Below are 23,543 nucleotides of genomic sequence, written 5' to 3'. Positions count from 1 at the left end.
TTTTCAGGAAGTAATTTATCAATTAAAAAGGGACATTTTTGTTGAGCTCTCGCTGAATATGAGGCCAATGTGATAGCGTGGAGTGAATATTTGTGAAATCACGTCGAAAAAGACGGATATGAGCGATATTTCCATGTGGCATTTTCACTCCCCCACGTTCATAGAAACAAACAAAGTTTCATTATTTTACCGTTATGAAGTTGCTGTTTCGAACGTTCTTAGTGTCGGTGTGTATGTTGTGAGATAATAATCGCCAGTTAATCATAATGTCACCGAAAATTTTACTGTTTTCGAGAAATAAGCATTCGACTGCTCTCTGGACTGGACTTTGAATACGACAATGGAAGGATATGTAAGGAGACAACACGGGCGCAAATGTAAAAAAACCGAAACAAGGAAAAACCAAAATTACTCACCGGTATCCATGGCCACTAGTGTCAGGATGTACTCGGCCTGCAGCTCCCGGTCGAGCGCTCGCAGCAGCGAAATCTCCCCGCTCGATGCGTTTATCTTGAAAAAGTCCGTATCACCCTCCTTCAGGAAGTATCGAACCTGCGAGTTGAACGGTGGTGTGTCTGCATCGTACGCCCTCACGGTGATGACGTACCCCCCGTTCGGGGGGATCACATTCTCCATCACGTACGCGAGATAGGGCGAGTCCAGAAAGGTGGGCGGATTGTCGTTGATGTCCGTGATGGTGATGGACAGCCGGGCGGTATCGAACCGGACCTCGCCGCTCTCCGTATCGCTAGCGGAATCCTCGGCCCGCACGGTGACGATGTACTGGGCCTTCCGCTCGTAGTTAAGGTTCTTGGCAACCCGGACGATTCCACTGTCCTCGCTGATGGTGAAATCCCGATTGTCGTCGCCGGCCGCTATCGAGAAGCGAACCCGTCCATTAGCGCCCTCGTCGATATCGGTGGCGGAAACCTGTGCGTGTGTGCGCGTGCGTGACAAGATGAAAGGAGGGAACATGTTAAAATCGGTTCGTTCGTCCGATATCAGGCGAATTAAAATAGTTAATTAGCTATCGGTTGCTGCAAATGTGCGCTCGATTGGTAAGTGCTTGATCGAGTCCCAGTAGGCCGGGATTTGTTCCCGTTGATTTGGAAGTGATTTTTCGCTCCTTTTGTATACTCATCGCAGTAGGCCGAGTGCGGCCTACTGCTCGATTTCAATTTGATTCATGAATAATTTATTAGTTATAGATAAACGTTTTTAAGTGAAAAATAAACTTTGCCGTTTGTTAGCTTCCGTGCGTAGCTTTTGAAAGAATAAATACGTGCACCGGTTTTCAAAGAACAGCACACGAAAATCGAGCATCTAGTTCTTCAAAACATCACACAAACGCCGAATGATGCCGCCATCATTATTGCACACATTGGCATTCAGTGGGAGTTGAATCGTAGCCAAGATTGCAGACTCGTACTTCCTGAGTAGTTGACTTTCATGCCTGCACGAAAGTCCTCCACTCTGTGCAGTGTGGATCGACAGAGGATCGCAAACCGTCGCAGCCGCCGCCACCACCGCTGTCGCTGCTTGCGTATATGCGCATATAGTCGAAAGAAAAATGATGTTTTGAATAAAGGCATTTCGTGACGCTTTAAAATAAACAGCAAAAACGTTTTAATTCTTCCCTCCCCCCGGATCAGCCACCCCTTCCCACGTTCGGTGGTCTGTGGCTGGACCTGTGGCGGTCACCTCGTCGTGGGCAAGATGTGCGCGATTGAAACGCTTTGAATAAATAAAAAAATGATTTCGGATCAAAAAAATTAAATGGTTTTTCGACGCGGGTCTGAGCGCTGAGTGTGCGCGATGGGGCTTTCTTCTTCGAGCGCTTGATTTTCTCGCATCGTGAAAGGCAGGAGATAAGCTCCTCGGAGTGGTTCAATGGACACACTTACCTGTAGCACGCTAGCCCCGATGCTGGCATTTTCTGCGATGGCCGCGCTGTACTGTTTCGGATCGAAGATGGGGCTATTATCGTTCTCGTCCAGCACGTGGATCAGTATCCTGGACTGGCTGGACTTGGGCGGCTCGCCTCGATCCTTTGCGGTTACCGTCAGCTCATAGGTGGCTTTGGTTTCACGATCTAATCTGCCCGATACTCGCAGCAAACCATCCGCCGAGCCGACCGTAAAGGGGGTTTGAACGTTCGGATCGAGCTGATACTCGACGTATCCGTTGCGTCCCTCGTCACGGTCCACAGCCTTAATCGCCATAATGACAGTGTTGATTGGAATGTTCTCGACGACACTCGTTTCGTTGGGTGTCACAAACTCCGGCGCAAGGTCGTTAACATCCTTGAGGATGATCGTAACCTGGTGGACGAGAAAAAAAAATCATCAATTTCATTCTATTGCTGAGCAGATCCACCGCAAACGATGATTTTTTTTCGGAAATTCAGTTTTTGTATTTTTTGATTTGGTTTAAATTTTGCAAACGCATTCTTTATTCTGAAAATAACACTCAATGGGAGACCCCGGTCTGGATGGTCACGAAAATTCATTATTTTTCGACCTTCCAGACAAGGGTCCTCTCTTAAAATTTTTTTTCTTTTCAAAAAAGGTGTTCTGATTTTTTAAATTTTTTATATGTTGCAGCGGACAACTAATGAAATGTGCCAAAATAGAAAAAAAGACCAAAACAATTAATTAGTTTTAAAGATGATTTTTTGAAAAATTATTAAATTGTTTCTTATAATTGTTTTCAGAACCGATTTTATGAAAGTACGCATAATTTGTAGTCAAAAAGATGAACGGCAAAATTATGCTTAATGCTATGGAATTTACTAAAAATTCTCTACTTTTGGTCGACGTCGAATGTTTTTCGAGTATTTTTAACATAGAAGCAATCCAACCTTCCTGTTTTCCCAAACTTATGACACAAACACTCAATTTTGCCTTATTTATTGAAATTACTCTGATTTTTCCAGCTTTTCTTGTGTTTACTTCATCAGAATAAAAACTATCCGCAAAAGTCAGGATGGGATTCCTGCAAAAGTTTTCCTGGTCGGAAATGTGAACTGTCATAATAGCCCACACACGTAAGTTCTCCGGTCCGCATCCGCAATGCTTACTTTTTCTTTTGTTTATTATTCATCTATTCCAAAACAATTCGCGTTATCGGAAGTGCATTGTTGACATTTATAAAAGCTTGAAGTTGGTGTGACAGAAAGATCAGATTATCACGCTCGAAAGCAGTTTCACCTAGTTTTGAATAAAAATAATCACTTGATATTTTCTGAAGCTCTTTTGCTTAACCATTAATCTATACATTTCGTATTATTTTCACAAAAAATCATCATTATGCCATAAAATCATTAGATACAGTTTTTTGTTTAATACATTATATTCGATAGGAAAATGAAAAATTTCATGCATATTTTTTGTTAATTTAAAAAAATGCGTTGCGTGGAGAATCCATTGTGATTATTGCTTCACAATGACAGAGCTCAGTACGGTTAACGCAAATTGAATTCATGAGCATTGAGGATAGAATTGAGAGATCTTTTTTTCTCTCACTCCAGTATCATACTTCTAGGATGGAAGCCGTACAGACATTTGGCAGAGTCTATATGAACTACAATAGGCATGATTCAAAAATCATATAATGTGTGGACTCCAGAATGCATATTGACAGCACTGCCAATAACTGTCTTGTCATACTCGTTCATCCCACCTTTTGTGTATACCCTTTCCACAGCAACCCTCGAGCTCGGTCCGACAACGATAACGTGCTTCTTCCTCGTTACAGCCTTTGCAGAAGTAAGATGTGTTTGGTAGTTCCGAGGCAAAGCAGCATACCACACGGAGCCCGGTAATTCACACATTGGCGATCCTGCCAGGAACTGGAGTTTTCTGCAGGACGGTTACTAGTTTCTGTCGCAGCTAATTGACTGTTTGACCAATTATTTAGCATGTGGTAAAGTGAAAAAGCTTAGTTAATTTCGAAAATAAAAACAAATACGTGGAAGTGAGAAAAAAACATGGCTGTCGTTCTGGCTCAGCAGTTGTGATTGGTGTATTGTCGCCGGTAGCTGGAGGGACGGAACGCGAGTGTTTTTGACGTAGGACTACGTCTTTCATTTCTATACCGGGGTGTAAAATCAAAGTTTCGAAAACGAAAGCGTTATGCCGGAGACCGAGATTTTGAGCGTTAATAGCTCCTAAACAACTGAACGAAATGGTATGATAAACACTTCATTCGATAGATAAAATGTCTACGCGTTCTATACTTGTTACTTTCTGATCCAAAAACTTGTTTCAATAGTCTTAAAATTGCTTTCAAAACAGGCTATTGAAATCACCAATCGGTATATAAGCGAGCGCCGCTCGGAAATCCACTCAGTTCTAATTGAACAGCGATTGGAGCATGTTGTCGCTGTTGTGGTGAAGCTCTTCATTTATCATGAAAGCGCGGATGAACGGTGTCACCAAGAGCCTGTTTGTGCACCTTAGGCCAGAAGGGAATCCATCAGGAGGAGAGTGATGCTACAAACGGTTCCCCGGGAAGATCTCGAAGCAGCCGCTACACACACACACATACACGCACGGAATTCTTTCCGTTTGGATCGAGAAAGATCCGGAAAATAATCTGCCAGTTCCTCTAGGAATTTAAAAATACATTCATGTGAAAGAGTTTATTTGAATGTTTTCTATCCATGTAACACTGTGACCAAATATGTTTCAATCAAGTGCTATTAACAGATGGTTATCGAGATAGCATTAACCACTGCAAGACGGGTCTATGGTACTAGGTGAGGCCGTTTCGTCACTAAGTTGGTTAGGGGAGCGGTATATGAAAACAGCACGGAAGAAAGTAGAAGGGGAATTATTTGCTTGTAGCGTGAAAGAGACAGACTGATCACGAGCGAGCTTCGGCAATAGCGTATTGTGTTTTGTTTACAAACAAAACACAGTAGACTTCCAAGATGGCTGAAGAGTGGTTTTAGCAAGTTGGCCCACCTTAGTATATACTTCTAGGCGCCTTGAACCACTGGTGGGCTTCCAGTATCGAGGAAAATGTGGAAATATCTAATCGTTACTGAAAATAATCTGCCAATTCCTCTGGGAATTTAAAAATACATTCATGTGAAAGAGTTTATTTGAATGTTTTCTATCCATGTAACACTGTGACCAAATATGTTTCAATCAAGTGCTATTAACAGATGGTTATCGAGTTAGCATTAACCACTGGTGGGCTTCCAGTATCGAGGAAAATGTGGAAATATCTAATCGTTACTGAAAATAACTCGTTACTGGGAATTTAAAATTACATTCATGTGAAAGAGTTTATTTTAATGTTTTCTATCCATGTAACACTGTGACCAAATACATTTGGTTTTGTGATGTTTCGATCAATCGCAATTAACAGAATAGCTTCTGAAGATTATTCTTCCCCATCAGTAGAATATTTCCGTATCCAATATTGGATGCATAAAACCTTGTGCATCCAACGTAACACTCTCGTTTTCGAAGTCCCCCAAATATTCATTCATTCAGTATGAATTCAGATTCAACTTCAAACAAATGATCTCTAAATCAACGATAGTCCTACGTCACCCTTGCGGTTATACCATAGATATAACCCACTTCCTGTTTTTTTTTCAAATTTCGCTTTTGGTTTGGTTGTTGAGTTAAGGCAAAATGTGAAGTGATGTTGATATGCGCTGTTGGTTGGCCAAAGAAATTTACTTCAACTTGCACTAGGGTCACGCGTATTCTAGAGCTTGCCATTCAGAATGCCTTCAAGGCTATTATTTGGCATATAAATCTCAATTAAGCATTAATAAAAATAATACTCCGTTGAAACGGTGAAGTTTCTCTAGGAACGTTATTGCCATTTAAGAAGGAGAAGAAGATGTGAAGTGATGTACTTTTTCTATAAGATCGGGCTTGTGGAAGGGATTGGAATCGTGTTAAATTGAAAGCGGATCGCGACGACCGCGCTGGTATAAGTTTATCGAGACGCTGGTATAAGTCAGATCGAGACGACCACGCAAGGGTTAAATGAAAGAGGATCGCGACGACCGCGCTAGTATAACTGAAAGCGGATCGCGACAACCGCGCTATGTTGTATAGGAATATGATCGCGACGACAACGTTTGATTTGATTGAAGCGGCTCGTGGCAACCGCAAATTTGAGATCAGGAATGGTACAACGGATTATAAAAAAAAATGAATGTGTCGTGAAATTTCAACTGGGACAAACTATAGAAAGGAATCGAAAGCAGAATCGCAGTTTGACCCTCATAAATAAACCGCGATGGAAGAGCGGAATGGTATGTATAATCTAAGGAACTGGAGTTCCCTAGATGCTTGCTATGAAGGCAAGACTTTTCGCTCGTCCTCTCTCGAGCGCTTCGTGATTAATCTAGGGAACTTATTTCCCTAGATGTCGGCAATTGAGGCCTGAGAATCACGGTTTAAATTTATTAAAGCCAGGGATCTATTTCCCTGGACTTGGTTGGTCTCTTATGGGCTAAGCCCCTTTGCGTGAACAAATCCCGGCTAGGGCAGCCACAAAACTTCAACCTCTTCCGGCTCCAGTGCGGTCCGGTGAAGCGAAGCAAATGGTCTGCTTTTCGGATTGGGATTTGTTCCTTTTGGTTATACCTTTTATAGCGTGGCGCCTGGTTGCCAACGCTTGGGTGTATCCGGATTCTGATGCGTGACGCCTGGTTGTCAACGCTTGGTGGATTTTCGGATCACGAATTGAACTTTGAACTACGAACTTTGATTTTGAACTAACGAATTAGACTTCTGATTTGAACTGTTTGATTTGAACTGTTTGATTTGAACTGTGAAATTGAACTCAACAATTGGACTGTTTGATTTGAACTGTGAAATTGAACTGTTTGATTTGAACTGTGAAATTGAACTGTTTGATTTGAACTAAGGAATTGAACTGTTTTCCTAGGCCAGAATCCCCAGTATATATACCCAAGAATTCATTCCTAGGCGTTAAAACTATAAAGGAGAGAAGAGATCTCTCTTTCCTTCTCAGACAACCGAGCCCATATCGATTGTCTGCCTGCTATTTCCCTACATGTTATTACTACCCGCTTATCTCTGCGGACCTTTGTCGCTCTCGCTAGAGGGGTACAATTTAGAAAGTTTATTACTCATCGTCGGCTTAAAATGTTATTTTTGTTTATAGCCCTTCGTATATTCGATAATGGGCGAGGCCAGGCTTATTACCAGCAATAATCTTTCGCCTGGTGCCTTGTTGTCTTTGTGTATTCCAGGCGCCTTATCTGTCTATGCTGCCTGCTCACGGTCTCAAATGAACACGTGATTTCCTATCTTGTATGCCTGCGCTACACTATGAGTAATACGATCTATTCAGAGGATCGTGCGGGTCACAGATTTGTTTATTTATTTGTCCCTACTTTCTGGTGCGTCATGCACCGCTTGTCTGAAGCTATACAAAAGGAAAAGAAAAATAAGAAAGGGATGAATCACATGGCCGTATCTGGTGATTCATTGGGCTATAAATTTTCTATGCGCTCGTTTGCACTTCAATAACATTATTTTGTTTATTGGCCGGCCTTGCTATCTAAATTGGGTCCGTAACATTCCGGCCCTGATAAATCTACTTGTTCGATTTATAAAATTCCTGAACGGACCCTATGCTACCTGTGTTACTTATATCTCTATTTGTTTACATGTTTTCGGAGCATCATTTATTTTACATTCATCCTTATATTCTAACAGAGTTTAAAAACACTTTTAAATTTCAATTCTTCGGCACGTTGCCTGGTTCCGAAGGATGTCCTCTTCAATGCTTGGTCCATGGATCATACATCTTAGCTCTGACGCGAGCTTACATCAGTTGGCTGCATCTTTCGGATATTGGTGCTCTGGTAGCGAGCACTGACGTCTTCTTCCTGATTAGTTGATGGCTGGATCATTTCCCTTGATAATGTCCAGTACTGCAATTTTAACTGCCGGTCGTTTCAGGACACCTTTCGCGGTTTGGATCTTTGCTTGGCGAACTTGCCCGTCGCTCGCCACAAACGTTTCGATGACTCGTCCTTTAAGCCATTTTCCTGGTGGTGCGTCGTCGTCCGTGATTAAGACGATGTCGTTGACTTTGATCGGTTCTACTTTCTGCGTATTTTTATTACGCTTTAACAGAGTTGGTAAGTACTCCTTCTTCCATCGGTTCCAAAACAACTTGGAATAATGTTGAATGCGTCTCCATTGCGCTGTGTCATACTGACTGGTCGTTGGTGCATACGGTGGGGCATACTCTCCTGCTCTTCCTATTAACGCGTGGAATGGCGTCAACACTTCATCGTCGATGCAGGAGACTGGTATGTGTGTCAACGGTCGAGAGTTGACTAAAAATTCCGCTTGGATGAATGCAGCTTGCAACGTTGCTGCTGATGGCTTGCTCCTACCCCAAACTTTCAGGATCTCTGCTAGTGCTACTTTGACGTTTCTTATTAATCTCTCCCAAGCGCCTCCAAAATGTGGTGCTGAAGGTGGGTTGAATCTCCACTGGATTTCCATTTTTGCTGCTTCATTTTTGCCCATCTTCTCGTTGATTTCATTGACTAGCGACTTTAACTCTCGCTCTGCTCCAACGAAGTTCGTTCCGTTGTCGCTGTAGATACTGGTGACCTTTCCTCTTCGGTTCTGGAAGTTCCTTAACACGACCATGAACGCATCAGTACTGAGATTTTCTGCCATCTCAATATGTACTGCTCTTGTTGAGAGACAGGTGAATATGACGCCCCATCTCTTCTCGAGCGATCTCTTTACCGCTACTTCGAAAGGTCCGAAGTAATCTACTCCGCAGTTTGTAAATGGAGGTATATGCGCTTCTGTGCGGAAATGTGGTAAATCTGCCATCATCGGCTCTACCGGAGTTGCACGTCGTATTTTGCACCTATTGCAATTCTTCTTGACGTTTGCTAATACTGTTCTTATATGCAGTATCCAATACTTCTGCCGTAATGCTGCTATGACGGTGTTTTCGCCGTGGTGGAAATATCTTTCGTGTGTTGCTTTCACGATCAAATATGTATATGGATGCTTTTGTGGGAGCAATATTGGCGTTCTTGTAGTCCATGGTACTGACATGGCTTTCTTCAAACGTCCTCCACTTCTCATTACCCCTGCCTCGTCTAGGAAGGGTGCGTAACTGACCAATGGTCCTGACGATATTGTTCCGCCATTGAATAAAGTTTCCATCTCTGTTGGAAATGCTTCCCATTGCATCTTTCTATAGAGCACGTTCTCAGCTCTTTGGTAGTCCTTGTACTCAATGTCTGGAATATATCCACGACGTAATCTTTCCTTTGTCCTGTTTAATACACAAAGGTTCTTCACCAATTTCCACCAATCTGAGTATTCCTTGTACTTATCGATGAAACTAAGTTTGCTTAGTTCTTCGTGAACTAGCACTGTTTCTCTCAACTCTTCGTCTGTTTCCTTCTCTTCAATGGAAGGCCATGACGATTCTGAGAGCTTTAGGAAATCAGGTCCCTCAAACCATTGTGATTTTCCTAGCTTTTCCTTTGTGCCTTCATCGGCTGGATTTTCATCTGTTGGCACCCATCGCCATTCATTTTTCCTGTTATCTTCCAGGATTTCACCTACTCGATGCATCACAAATACGCTTCTTCGTTTTGGACTCTTGATCCATGACAATACGGTCTGTGAATCACTCCAAAATGTTTTGCTGACGATTTTCAACCTCGTTTCATCTATTATCGTTTTGGTTAATCGGCTTCCTAACACGGCCGCTTGTAGCTCTAGGCGTGGTATGCTCAATGGTTTGACTGGTGCTACTCTAGACTTTGCTGATAGAAGTCTTACGTGTGGTGTGTTTCCAGATATACTTCTTACGTACACACATGCACAAAATGCTTTCTCAGAAGCATCTACAAAGGTGTGTAGTTCTACTTCACCTGTTCTTTCTTCGAGGATGTATCTTGGTATCGTTACGCTATCAGCAGATTCAATAATTTCTAACCAGTGTTGCCAGTCTGACTGCAACTTCTCGGGAATTTCGTCATCCCAATCTATATTTTCTATGTGCAGCCTTTGCATGAGGATTCTTCCATGCACAGTTATATTTGAGATGAGTCCAAGTGGATCGTAGACACTCATCACGAAAGCTAGTACCTCTCTCTTTGTTGGTAAACGTAGCATTTGTGTAACATCACTTCCTAGCTTGTCTAATTTGATTTGATAGCCGAGTGTGTCAGACGTGGTGTTCCAATATACACCAAGTACCTTTTCTGTCATTGAATCCTTTTCTTCGAACATTTTGATTCCGGAAATTTGTACACGTTCCGAGGGTAAACTTTGCAGAAGTTCTCTGCTGTTTGACACAAAGTTTCTGATGTGGAAACCCGCGTGATCGTGAATTTTCATAACATGTAGTACTATCTCTGCTGCCTTATCAAGCTCTTCGAAACTATCCAAATAATCGTCGACGTAGTGTTGCTTGATGATTGCTTCAGTCGCCACTGGACAATATTTTCTGAATTTTTCTGCGTTGTGGTTTTTAACCGCTTGTGCACATGACGGTGAACAGGTTGATCCGAATGTCATCACCTGCATTACGTATACATCAGGTTTCTTACTGCTATCACAATCTCTCCATAAGAATCTCTGAGCGTGTTGATCTTCAGCTCGGATTCGTACTTGGTGGAACATCTCTTTGATGTCTCCACATACAGCAATTGCTCCTTCTCGGAATCTTACTAAAACACCGAACAATGACGTAGTAGCATCCGGCCCTGATAACAGTTCCGTGTTGAACGATACACCTTGTGTCTTTGCCGCCGCATCGAAAACCAACCTTGGTTTAGGTGGCAACTTATTTTTGTTGTGCACAATAAAGTGTGGAAGATAATACACTCTTGATATCGGCTTCATAATTTCTTCCTCTGACAGTTTGCGGATGTAGCCTTTCTTCTCGTAATCCGCAAATGTTTCTATTGCCCATTTTTTCAACTCTGGGTCTTTTTTTAACGTTCTCTCACTCGTTGTCAGCCTCTTTGCTGCATTGTTGTAGCTATTTGGAAATTTCGTTTCCTCATCTTTCCATAGAAGTCCAACTTCGTATCTACCATCCTTGTATTTCATAGTACTTCTTAGAATTTGTTCAGCCTTTTCTTCTTCAGCTGATTTTGGTAGATTCTTGACTACCTTAACGCCGAAGTCTTCGGTGGAGAAATATTTCTGCAAAGCCTTGTTCATTTCATCTTCTTGCTGAATGACCATGATGTGTCCGCCTTGCACATTGGACGATATGTTGCCGAACATGAACCATCCAAGTTTGGTTCGTAGCGCTGTGGGCTCGTTCGGTTTTCTCATTCGCCTTTCGAATGGAATTAACAAGTGACTGTGACTCAGTCCAATTAATATCGTCGGGCGTATACTGCTGTAACTGCTCAACGGCAGATTCTTGAGGTATGGATACCTTTTCTCCATCACCTCCTTGTTGAAGCTTTGCTCTGGGAGTTGGAGATTCTTTATCGTTCTCACTCCTTTCATGACGTATTCTTTTTCATTGTTGCCGTTGATTCGTACCTGAACTCTACGGCTGTTTTGTTCGTTTCTCGTGACGTTCTGCGTCCACTTTAGCATTAACGGATCAATTCTTCCGTTGAGCCCTAACTTGTTCGCAATCTCCTCGTCTATTAGAGAGAGTGATGACCCCGCATCCAAGAAAGCGAACGTGTTGATGATTTTGTCATTATTTTTCAACGTCACAGGAACTATTTGGTAGAATACGTTGGATTTTGTTAGTTGTTGGTGATTGTGTATCTCACCATCTGCTTGTGTATCTGGACTATGCTGTCCTTCCGACTGATTTGAATCACTTGATTCTCTCTCATGAGATTTATGAATTAATGGATGATGTTTGAACTTACATCCATTAATTCCACATTGTTTTGCTCTTTTGCAGTCTCGCATCATATGGTTTGTAAATGCGAGACAGCTCAAGCATACCTTTGCCTTAAAGGCTAATTCATTTCGCTTTTCAGGCTTCATAGCCTTAAATCTGGTGCATTCGAGGAGTTTGTGGTTTCCCCGACATGCTTCACAATTGCGTTTTATTATTGTCGATCTATTTTCCTGATGCGTATTTACGTTAAATCGACGCTCAGGCCTCGTGTCTCGCGGCTGCGATCTGTTAATTTCTCGCGGCTGCGGTCTGCTTGTTTCTCGCGGCTGCGGCCTGCTGGTGCCATTCAGCAGTCTATTGGTTCTCGAATGAGGCTTCAGCCACTCATTGAGATCAGCTAAAGTCTTTGCCCCGTCGTACATTTCTTCAGTCCACTTCACCTGTAGACCGTAGGGCATTTTCCTTATGATCTCTTCCACCAATCGGTGGTCAATCAGGAATTCTTCTCTATCCATAAGAGAAACATTACAGACGAGATTATCCAGTGCTTCGGATATCTCGGTAATCAAATTCCGACTCTCCCTTTTGATATTGGTGAGTTCGGCTAGTAGTTCTTTATAGACTAGTTCGGGTCTTCCGAAATTATCTTCTAGTCTATCAATTATTTGGTCCATATTATTTGGATCCATCATTAACTGTCGGACGCTCCTCTCTGCGTTCCCGTACAGCACTGTTTGCAGGCGATTCAAATTTTCAAGCCTGTTAAATTGACCTTGTTTTGTGGTCTCATCAAAGGCCTTTTTAAATTTCGGCCATTCTCTGGCCGCACCTCCATATTTTGGCAAGCTCATGAGTGCTTGTCGCTTTAGGTAGACAGTCCATTCTGGCTCTGCCTCCTGATTTTGACCTTCGATGCTGTCATTATTGTGTGCTGAACTTGTACCTGGTTCAGCTTCGAATCTCGTTGTCCTCATGGACTTTACCAGAGCCTCCATTGCTGCTCTGTTCTCTTGCAAAATTTCTTGCAAGCTGTCTCCGGAAACTGATTGTCTGACTTTGACTTTCAGTTCCATCATTTCCCTTTCTGTGCTCATGCACTTAGGGCATACCCACCTTTCATCTTTCTTGGGTAGGTATGTGAGTCCCACACATGAAATGTGGAACCACCGATCGCATTCATCGCATGCGACCATGTCCTCTTTCTTGTCTTTGTCCGTACACAGACGGCAGTGCCCATTAGGGTTGGCTTTATATGCGTATGTAGCCATTTTAATTAACGTGATTCCTTCTTGAATACACGTGAGTTCAATTCAGATCTTTTTTGAGTGCTTAAATTTTCAAGTCTTATCTCTTTCTTATAAACGTGATTCCCTTTTGAATGCACGTGTGTTCAAATCAATTTCTATGAGTGCTTGAGTTCCAAGTCTTATCTCCTCTTACAACGTGATTCCCGTTTGAATACACGTGAGTTCAATTTCACTCTCTGGCGCGAGAGTTCAAATTTCAATTCTTGACTTCTTAGTCTTTTCAAAAAGGCGTGATTCTGAGCCTCCCGATTTACTCCTCTTGCGCGAGGGATCGTGGTTCTTTTCTTGGCGAAGGTGTGAGTTTTAAATCTCCTCTCTGGAGCCACCAAAATATAATCTAAGGAACTGGAGTTCCCTAGATGCTTGCTATGAAGGCAAGACTTTTCGCTCGTCCTCTCTCGAGCGCTTCGTGATTAATCTAGGGAACTTATTTCCCTAGATGTCGGCAATTGAGGCCTGAGAATCACGGTTTAAATTTATTAAAGCCAGGGATCTATTTCCCTGGACTTGGTTGGTCTCTTATGGGCTAAGCCCCTTTGCGTGAACAAATCCCGGCTAGGGCAGCCACAAAACTTCAACCTCTTCCGGCTCCAGTGCGGTCCGGTGAAGCGAAGCAAATGGTCTGCTTTTCGGATTGGGATTTGTTCCTTTTGGTTATACCTTTTATAGCGTGGCGCCTGGTTGCCAACGCTTGGGTGTATCCGGATTCTGATGCGTGACGCCTGGTTGTCAACGCTTGGTGGATTTTCGGATCACGAATTGAACTTTGAACTACGAACTTTGATTTTGAACTAACGAATTAGACTTCTGATTTGAACTGTTTGATTTGAACTGTTTGATTTGAACTGTGAAATTGAACTCAACAATTGGACTGTTTGATTTGAACTGTGAAATTGAACTGTTTGATTTGAACTGTGAAATTGAACTGTTTGATTTGAACTAAGGAATTGAACTGTTTTCCTAGGCCAGAATCCCCAGTATATATACCCAAGAATTCATTCCTAGGCGTTAAAACTATAAAGGAGAGAAGAGATCTCTCTTTCCTTCTCAGACAACCGAGCCCATATCGATTGTCTGCCTGCTATTTCCCTACATGTTATTACTACCCGCTTATCTCTGCGGACCTTTGTCGCTCTCGCTAGAGGGGTACAATTTAGAAAGTTTATTACTCATCGTCGGCTTAAAATGTTATTTTTGTTTATAGCCCTTCGTATATTCGATAATGGGCGAGGCCAGGCTTATTACCAGCAATAATCTTTCGCCTGGTGCCTTGTTGTCTTTGTGTATTCCAGGCGCCTTATCTGTCTATGCTGCCTGCTCACGGTCTCAAATGAACACGTGATTTCCTATCTTGTATGCCTGCGCTACACTATGAGTAATACGATCTATTCAGAGGATCGTGCGGGTCACAGATTTGTTTATTTATTTGTCCCTACTTTCTGGTGCGTCATGCACCGCTTGTCTGAAGCTATACAAAAGGAAAAGAAAAATAAGAAAGGGATGAATCACATGGCCGTATCTGGTGATTCATTGGGCTATAAATTTTCTATGCGCTCGTTTGCACTTCAATAACATTATTTTGTTTATTGGCCGGCCTTGCTATCTAAATTGGGTCCGTAACAGTATGCTTATGATGACACGTGTCATAGGCGAAAAAAAAGCTCACTTATGGCGGGGTTCTCATACAACGATCAGCTGATAGAGATTCCACCACAGGACAAGTCGCAGTTCAGGAAGACAATTCAAAACGTAATGAAGCACAGCAACCAATACGTAATAGCCATAATCCGGCTAATTTAGAGAATATCGTTAGTGTGATGGAAGCAGAAGAAAGAATTGGATGATAATATAATGCTGCTTTATTAAAGGGTAGCATAACATTTTTGGGGAAAAACTAAAGAGAGTTAAATTTTCTTTCATTTATTCCCCAGATTTCGTTTTTTAGAGAGGGGAGAGGATGTGTGGACTCCAGAATGCATATTGACAGCACTGCCAGCTATAACTGTCTTGCCATACTCGTTCATCCCACCTTTTATGTATACCCCTTTCATAGCAACCCTTGAGCTCGGTCCGACGTTGTATTCAATTGTCTTTTTAGTGGGAGAAGCAAATGAATGTTTAGAATGAGTAGTGGTGATGGCTAGGAAAATTGCTCCGATGGGATTCGAACCTCGGTTGTTTGAATTATCGAGCAGCAGCTATCTGTTCGATATGTACGCAATGTCTACTTTGATCGACATTATGAATAATTGTAGTTCGATCCCACTTTATATGCAATTTGGAATATGCGAAGGTATTCGATTTAATGTTTGCTGAGTATTTCATTCAAAAGTTTGAAAAATTAATATCACATGAGTTCAGCCGACTTTTTGGTAAAATAAAAAAAAACTCGAGGGAAGGAGAATTTGTAGTTATATGTGGGTTTCCAGAGAATAACACCTTTGTACTACAGGATGTCATCAAAGTCATCACTGGAATACGCGGCAAGCAAAAATCCATTAATCCATTTGGAAAAACGCAGTATATTTCAAGTAAAAAGTGGCAATCATTCAAGTAACCGTCATGATTCTATATCCGTTAACTTATTTATCTCAAAAATGAAATGGCTTTATACGTCAGGAAAAGCACACAGTATAAACATAGAAAGAACTTTTCCAGTCTTTGCCAATTTAAGAATAACTATGATATAGATGTTGAATGGCATTTTTTGCAACATAATGCTATGACAAAAGAACCTGCGATGCTCTAGGGCGAAGAATAAAACACAAGTCTACAGGTGCTAGTCTAACTAAAGAACGTAAACAACCCATCAAAAATACAAAGTAACTATTCGATTGAGTTCAAAAGCGAAAGAATGACCAACCAAAGTTTTCTGTTCTTATATAACTACAACAGAGTATAAAAACACCAAATAACAGCTTAATGAACAATACTCGAAAGTGATAGTAATAGAAAATAGTTGAGGAACACAAAAGTACCTTTAATTTATCCAGTTTCCGTAGGTAAAAAAGAAGTTAGGCAATTTTAAAACTGTAATGATGCTGGAAAAATTGTAGGAATGATGGAACAATAAGAAATCTGTTACAAAATGTACCTCTCTATCATTACATGAAAACTAGAAATATTTTTTTTTTTCAAAAAAGAAAATTATTTTCCTGAAAGCATTTTTACATCCGAAACAACCGAAAGTTGGTGATTTTCAGTAATTTTGTTTTAAAACCACTGTGGTAGTAATAAGCAAAATTTTTCAGTACACCTTTTTATTGCAAATCATGCGTACATTCATGAAATCGGGTGAAAAAACATTTATAAGAATTATTTCAATAGTTTCAAAAATCCAACTTTGGATTCATATGGAATCGGTCCCATATCACATGACTGGCCGCAGACACTCACCTGCACAGTGGACGACAGACGTTTTTCCGGCTCTTTGGCGAAATCCCGCGCCGTTACGATCAGATTGTAGCTTGCTTTGCTCTCGCGGTCCAGTTCGCGCCGCGTACGGATCGTTCCGTTGCCGAGTATCTGGAAATCCTCGTTGTCATCCCCGGCCGTGATGCTGTACTCGATGCGTCCATTAATTCCTGCAAGAAGACATGAAGCGTTACAAATTACGAGAGCGTTGCGACTGAGTCCTGAGCTAGAGGAGAGGACATGATTTTATCGAAGTGATAAATACAGGGTTCGTCACTTATTGTATTCAAATCCGCGCGGGTCCGGATAATATGGCGCGAGACAAGGAGCAGGAGGAGGAAAAAATGCGGAATGACAGCTATAGCTTCATATTCAACGCATTGCAGCGGGGGAACGGGGGACAGGCAAGACAGGTCGAGAAAACGCGCGCGCACAGAAGTGAAATCTGAAGTAAAACATGATGGAACAGTCAATGAACATGTCTTTTGACTGGTTACGACAAAACGATTCTCAGCGATCTTTTTTTTTGCTGCATCTGTGTCTGCATCCCTCCTCACCCCGGATCGTCACTTCCGACGGTGCGCTGTCCAATCCGGTGGATTGATCGCTCGCTCGACTGTACACAAACAATAATTCGAGTAGCTGGCCGGTACAGAATATTACACCTCTGCAAAAATCATATTGGAGTATAAATTAATACAATTTTTTTCATTAGTTCTCCGGTTGACCAGAGACACGACCGACCGACCGACTGCATGTGTCGGACATATTCAGTTTGGTCTTGTTTTTGTGCCTCACATTCCCGGCTCGATGCCAAAACGACCATAGAGATGTGTTTGTGAGTGTTTTTCGGCACCGAACGACAACGGCAACCTGCTCTTAAATACAACTTAATTAATATTCAAAAAGAGTCCACCCCGCACTCTCGCCGAGATGGCACATCATCTCGCGCCCATCGATGACTGTTTCACCTGCCTTTAGGCCTGTGAGGTACACATATACGTGGGCATACCCTTTCCCAACTTCGTATCCTTTCCTTTCTCTCTCTTTCTCTCCCTGTCGCTCAGTCGATATCGACTTTCGAAAACTGATCGTTTTTTACGTCTGTTACGTCTTACCTTACTTTACCTTGAGATGGGGGAGAGAGCACACCGAGCGGCAAAAATTTCCTACTAATTGGGGTTCTTAATCCGCCTGTTTTGAGCGCTTGCGGAGACGCTCGTGAATCATCGTCTTAATTTAGATCAAGCGTTTCGCTTTATTATTATAATTTCCAGTTCATTAGCTCGCTAACATTTGTTTTTTTTTTTTCAAATGTCTAATCTAGAGTTACGCGTGTAGCCAGAAAATGTCTTCCGGACGCCATGCGACGGTGCGGGCGATGGATCTTTCGGATTGATCCTAAGTTATATAGGCTTTGGTGGGGGAGCACATTTTCCTTCCCGCTAGAATATCGATCGTTAGTGGATTTATCTAGCCATCGGCGGGGGCTAGAAGCTGATAACGGACATTTTTCAAAGTTAATCCCCTCATCGATTCTATACGGGCGTTTAGGGAATGAAGTGTAATTATACGAAAATATAATACTGCTGTGAAGAAACAATCTTCGCACATTACTTTTAATTGTTATGGTTTTAGAGATTGCTTACATTGTAGCCGATCTCTCGCAGGCAAAGCGTGATCCGTGGCGTACTACCGACGCCGTAATTCCCCTCACCAGAAGTGCTGGAAGGAATAGTGTCAGTCGCGGTGAAGTTCATAGGACTCTACATAAGTTGAAATGAAACAGATCATCATTCCACATCAAAAACATTTAAGATCTGATACTTTGACAAACTTGTAGCTTTGAATTGGTTAGTCTTTATTATATAAACGGTATAAGCGAGCTAAGGTTTCATAACCTCGGCACCATACTCGAGGATGAAGAACTAATTTTTCGTCAAGATCAGTTCTAAATAGGGAAACGGCCAATTATCTGCACCACAATATTACTCCCCTCACGTACATTTTTATTGGTTTAGGTTTATTATTAAATTTTCAATAACAATTTCGTTAACGATATCGGAATGTTTTTGCATAGATTCCAGTCGAATCGACGGATTGTTTCCTGACATATCTATGACTTGTATTTCTAAACAGTGATCCAACTCAATGCTTGCACAGAGCGGCGTTAACCATTCTTAAAGCAACGAATCAAGGGAATTTTCACTCTAATGCTCAGCATTACCATGTACTGTTGGATGCTCGTTGTCTAGAACGCTATTTCAACACTGAACGTATTTAATACCCAAGTAGTTTTTCAGTTTCTCTTAGAAAAAATATATCTCCATCACTCCCAAAAAATATGTTCCCGAGAAAATAATGCACAAATTATACTAAACCTTTTGCAGAACGAAACCAGAAAATATGCATCGATTCGATTGTTTGGTGGCGGCAGAGGAAAAAGCTGCTGTCACTACAGTAAAACACATTTTTCACACAAATTACAGCCTTGAAATGAGCTGCACTTTGGCGCCACTTTTGACCCGGGAAGAGTTCGCGAAAATTCAATGATCGATCGGAAAACCCACCAATAAGTTCAAAAACACTCTTAAACTCACACAAGCTCTCTCCCGGCAATGAATTAGATAAATCAATTCTATTTTTATCCTTTCGTATATTACTTTAGAATGCATCGAATACTTTTAAACAACTTTTTAGTTGAAGCCTTCAAGAAAAGGGTTGCGAAGCAGCTGAAAATGGTTGATTCATGAATCCTTCTTGTTCTCGCGAGAACAATACACAAGCTGACCAATCTATGCTCGTATTGCCAATGCACGTAATGCATCTCTTATTCTAGACATACACACTGAAGCCACAGGCGGTTCTATATTTGTATTACCACTACCTTTGAGAGCGCGTCGATTCGGGTTCTCGATCGAACTAAATTGTACCATTTTATTTGTTGGACTATGAGCACGAAACTGGTTAACTCCTTCTGTTTGATAACCTGTCAATAGGAGCAAAGCAGATTAAGCAAACTCTGCTTATTTTCTGATTATATTTACTTTTGGTTGATGATGTGTTAACTGCTTTCCGGTTAGAAATCGCTTGGCAGCGGAGCAGTGAATTTTATGGATATTATATAGTAGAAGGATCATACAGGAGAGGGGCTTACGATGCAATGTTTGCTACTTGGTGAACTCAATTTGTATTCCACTGTTTCTTTAGTCGCTCTTTTTGCACAAATCATTTGAATTGTCATTTGACATTTTACAATTATTCTATCATGGATGAGTAGAAATATTGCCACTCAATTGACGCAAACATTATTGCGACCTATAAGGAATAATCGAGTTATAAACGCTCAAAATCTTTCATTATTCCTTACATATTCCAAATAAGTGGATGTAAATCCGGTTCAAATGACCCCGGATTGGACCAGAAACTCGTGAACTATATTCGTGAGCATTCGTGAATTGGCCAAGAAATTTATCATCAGCATCGGAATGATTCAGTGGATTAAGAAGAGCCATAATTTGAAAACATACCAGAAGCAGAAAACACCCAAACAAAATCCAGAACAGCAACAACGTCTTATAACGAAGACTTCAAAGCTTTATGAGCGTATAATTTGGCGGTGCATATTCCATCAATTTAAAAAAAAAATCATATTCAACTTGAACGATATCTGGGCGACAAGGCCCAGAGTATCCCGGTTTATTTTCCATTTGCTGACAGCAAGCATAGTAGCAGTCGAGAGATACGAGTGCCAAATTAGAGAACAGGCCACGTTTTTATGAAATAAAGGTAACGTTAATAACGAGAACGAATTTTGACGTTTTGTACACCAATCGAATCGGAAATTCTCTAAGACTTGTTTGATATGCTATTCATTACGATCACATAGTCTGCAAAAGGTTTAAATTGATGAAAATTAGAAGCGTTTCCATTTTCCCATACATTTATTAGGCCCATCTGTCAATAACGGACAAACCATGCAGCCGCGAGAATAGAAACAACGAAGGGAATAACGAAAACGGAATACCTGTGACTTACACTTGTGGGGTACTTGATTAGTGAACACCGTTTACTGGACGAACCTCGGCGAGGGATCGAATGCCTTTCTCAAGGAGGAGGAGGAGGAGCTGAAAAGGAGTTTTCGCCAAGGGTCATTTTACAAGGCTAGAGAAGAATAAACAGAAAATATTTAAAGTCTGTATAATTCACCTAGAAGAAGAATAAGGTATATCAGCACTACTCGTTTGGAGGTCATCGAAGCAACATCGTTGCCGGCGAGTGTCGAGCGGGAGTGGATTGTCTTTTTCAAGACAGGTGAAGAAGCAGTATGGAGTAGAGTTTCTTTCCGCAAAGGCCTTTCTCAGGGCAAGAGGCGAATAAAGTGAAGAAGTTTAACCAAACATGAAATATAATGGAATAAATTTAAATATAAAATTAATATATATTAAATATAAATATATATTATCGCCTTCAAAGTAGGCCCCTTCTGGAAAAATACATTTTTCCAACGAACAATCAAGTCATTGACACACTTTTTATAGCATTTTTCAGCAATTGCCATCAGTTCATGACATAAAAACGAATTCCCTTCGATTCGTTTTTATGTTTTCAATGCTGTCAAAACGGGTCTTACGAAGCGGTAATTTGAGTTTCGGAAATAGGAGAAAGTCACACTCATGTCTCATCACCAGTAATTATGCGTTGGATGAACGTGGGATCAGAAATTTATTGTTCAAGCATGTCTTCAGCCTCTTGATTGCGATGAAAAGAATTGAGTTCTTTTGGCAACAGTCGTGCTGCGACTTGTCTCATGCCCAAAACATCAACCAAAATATGACGAACGGCCTCGCGGGAGATATACTCCGATATATATTATAATTCACGGGTCAGCTCTCTCAAACCTAGATGGCGATTTCCGAGCACCATTACTTCTATTTTATCGATGAGTTCATCAGTTGCAGAGGTGGGTAGCCGTCCTTGACGTGAAAAATGATGACAAATCGGTCGTCCAGTGGTTTTCAAATGGTGCTCCGCAAAGATATAGCAAATGCTTCCACTTGAAATTCCACATTGAATTAAACAAAAAATTCTCTAATTTAATTTGACTGGGAATATAGTGATTTACCTTCTTTACTTCGGGTCAGATCTCGTGTAACTGCGACGCGCAACCGAAATAGAGTTGTTCCCAGTTGAGTAACATTAAATCAATAGGATTTGTTTTACTGATAAAAAAATGCAGGTGCTCTGTCAAATATTTTTGAGCTTGAGCTTGAGCTTGGGTAGACTGTACACTTCGTAGTTGCTCTCCGTGATTGACCTGAACCAACCAAATTGCACAAAGAACACACAGAATGACGCTTGGGACTAGCAAATTATTCTCGTTGTGCAATTTTCAATGATTCGAGCTTAAAATGGTCAATAACGACGCCAGCCACGTCCTTACAGTCACCAGGGGAAGGGAAGGAATGTTAGTATGATAATCGCCGCCCGAAGGCCAGAAGGGTCGCCTCTATAGCGTGGTTCCCTAGCGAAGGGATAGTTGTTAGTGGGAGAGGTAAGAATCAGGATTCACTGTGATTAGTGATATGATTATGTGAACGCGAACTACCAACCACTCGACAAAACATAGAAAAAGAAGATATCAAAAGGTGACCTGAAAATGCATTTCATGGCGGTAAAGGATATTGAAGGGTGATCCAAAAAGAACTCCTCTGTTCGACGAAATAAAACTCGGATATCAAATGCATTTCGTAGCGGCTGAAGATATTGAAGGGTGATCTGAAAAGTTCTCCTTTGTTCGACGAGACGAAAACACGAAAATCAAATACCAGAAGCTCAAACTCTGCAAACTGGAATACAAAAACATGAATTTGAATGTGCAATCACGAAGTTTCCCATGCAGGTTAAACAGAAACAAAATTTAATCCCAAATGAGGAACACATCTCGTATCATTCTTAACCACGCCAAATTCCTAATTCCAATTCCTAATAAAAATTCGAAATATAAAACTTAACATAGTAACGGAGTTCCGTTTGGATGCGTTGGGATAGCCGCTGCCCCCAAGCGGTGCGACGGAGGAGGATATAATAAAACGGTAATTTTTCATGCTAGGATATGTCAATATTTTTTAGTAGTTGAAGTTATCATCCTGTAAGCGCTTAAGTGTCCGGATTTCGATGCATTGCGATATAGAGGAACTATTTTGTCCGACGCCTAGGTTCAGTACATGTCCCCAACTTAGCCCACCCAGCTCAGGCGCTGGGCGAGATATTTTCGTTCGCAAATCGATGCAATCAGTAGTAGCTGCTGGGGTCGGCGGACATGGCGACCCAAACGTTGGTTGGGGCGTTTTGTTTGCCTTAAGCGGTGCTCTGAGCAGCTCCGAGCAGCCAATCCGCGCGTAATGAGCAATGCGTGAATGCAGGTTTCGTGTCGTACATATTGCAATGAAATGACTCGTATTTCCGCGCAGTCATCACTATATCATCATCATCGGTGGAACGCGAAAAGGGTAGAATCTCTGTCAATTGTTCATCTCTTGCCGGGATAATGGCTGGTTGAATGTGGTTATTCTGATTTATCTCTTTGCAATTGTTCGTAAATATTGAAGCGACTTTTATTCTTGTGGGTCGGTGCTTTTTTACATCTTCTCTCCGTCTGCCCCCCGATCTTCCTCATCCGGCGGGGCGCGCATTTCCTGGCTGGCTGACTAACAACAAATATCCAATTATTAGCCTCCGCCGATATGTCGGGGTGATGTACTTTCGGGGCGTGATCACGTCATTAGACTGATGAAGTTTTCGTTCGATGATTATTCAAATTTGGCTGTTGTTGGCGATTGCGTCGTCTCAGCGGGAAGCTTGCAGCAGGGCTGGCTGGATTCGGAAGGTGCCTTTGAAAGGATTTAGGATAATTTGCAATGGCAGTCCGCCGTCAGACAGACGGCA

The 23,543-nt window shown here is 41.7% G+C and overlaps 1 protein-coding gene across 5 annotated transcripts in view; it reads right to left on the bottom strand.

The window, feature by feature from the left end:
* LOC129779240 (cadherin-related tumor suppressor) overlaps positions 1–23,543 on the bottom strand; it is a 366,226-nt gene that overhangs the window by 63,497 nt on the left and 279,186 nt on the right. For all 5 annotated transcript variants that reach the window (XM_055786606.1, XM_055786609.1, XM_055786607.1 and 2 more), the window contains 3 exons: positions 16,578–16,765; positions 1,905–2,321; positions 417–930 (listed from right to left, as the gene is read on the bottom strand). In XM_055786606.1, coding sequence (XP_055642581.1) covers positions 417–930; positions 1,905–2,321; positions 16,578–16,765 — 1,119 coding nt within the window. The remainder of the gene's footprint in view (positions 1–416; positions 931–1,904; positions 2,322–16,577; positions 16,766–23,543) is intronic.

The sequence above is a fragment of the Toxorhynchites rutilus genome, chromosome 3, assembly GCF_029784135.1.
Source record: "Toxorhynchites rutilus septentrionalis strain SRP chromosome 3, ASM2978413v1, whole genome shotgun sequence".
NCBI classification, from domain to species: Eukaryota; Metazoa; Arthropoda; class Insecta; order Diptera; family Culicidae; genus Toxorhynchites; species Toxorhynchites rutilus.
The sequence above is the reverse complement of the archived record's forward strand: the minus strand, read 5'-3'. Positions and strand labels throughout refer to the sequence as shown.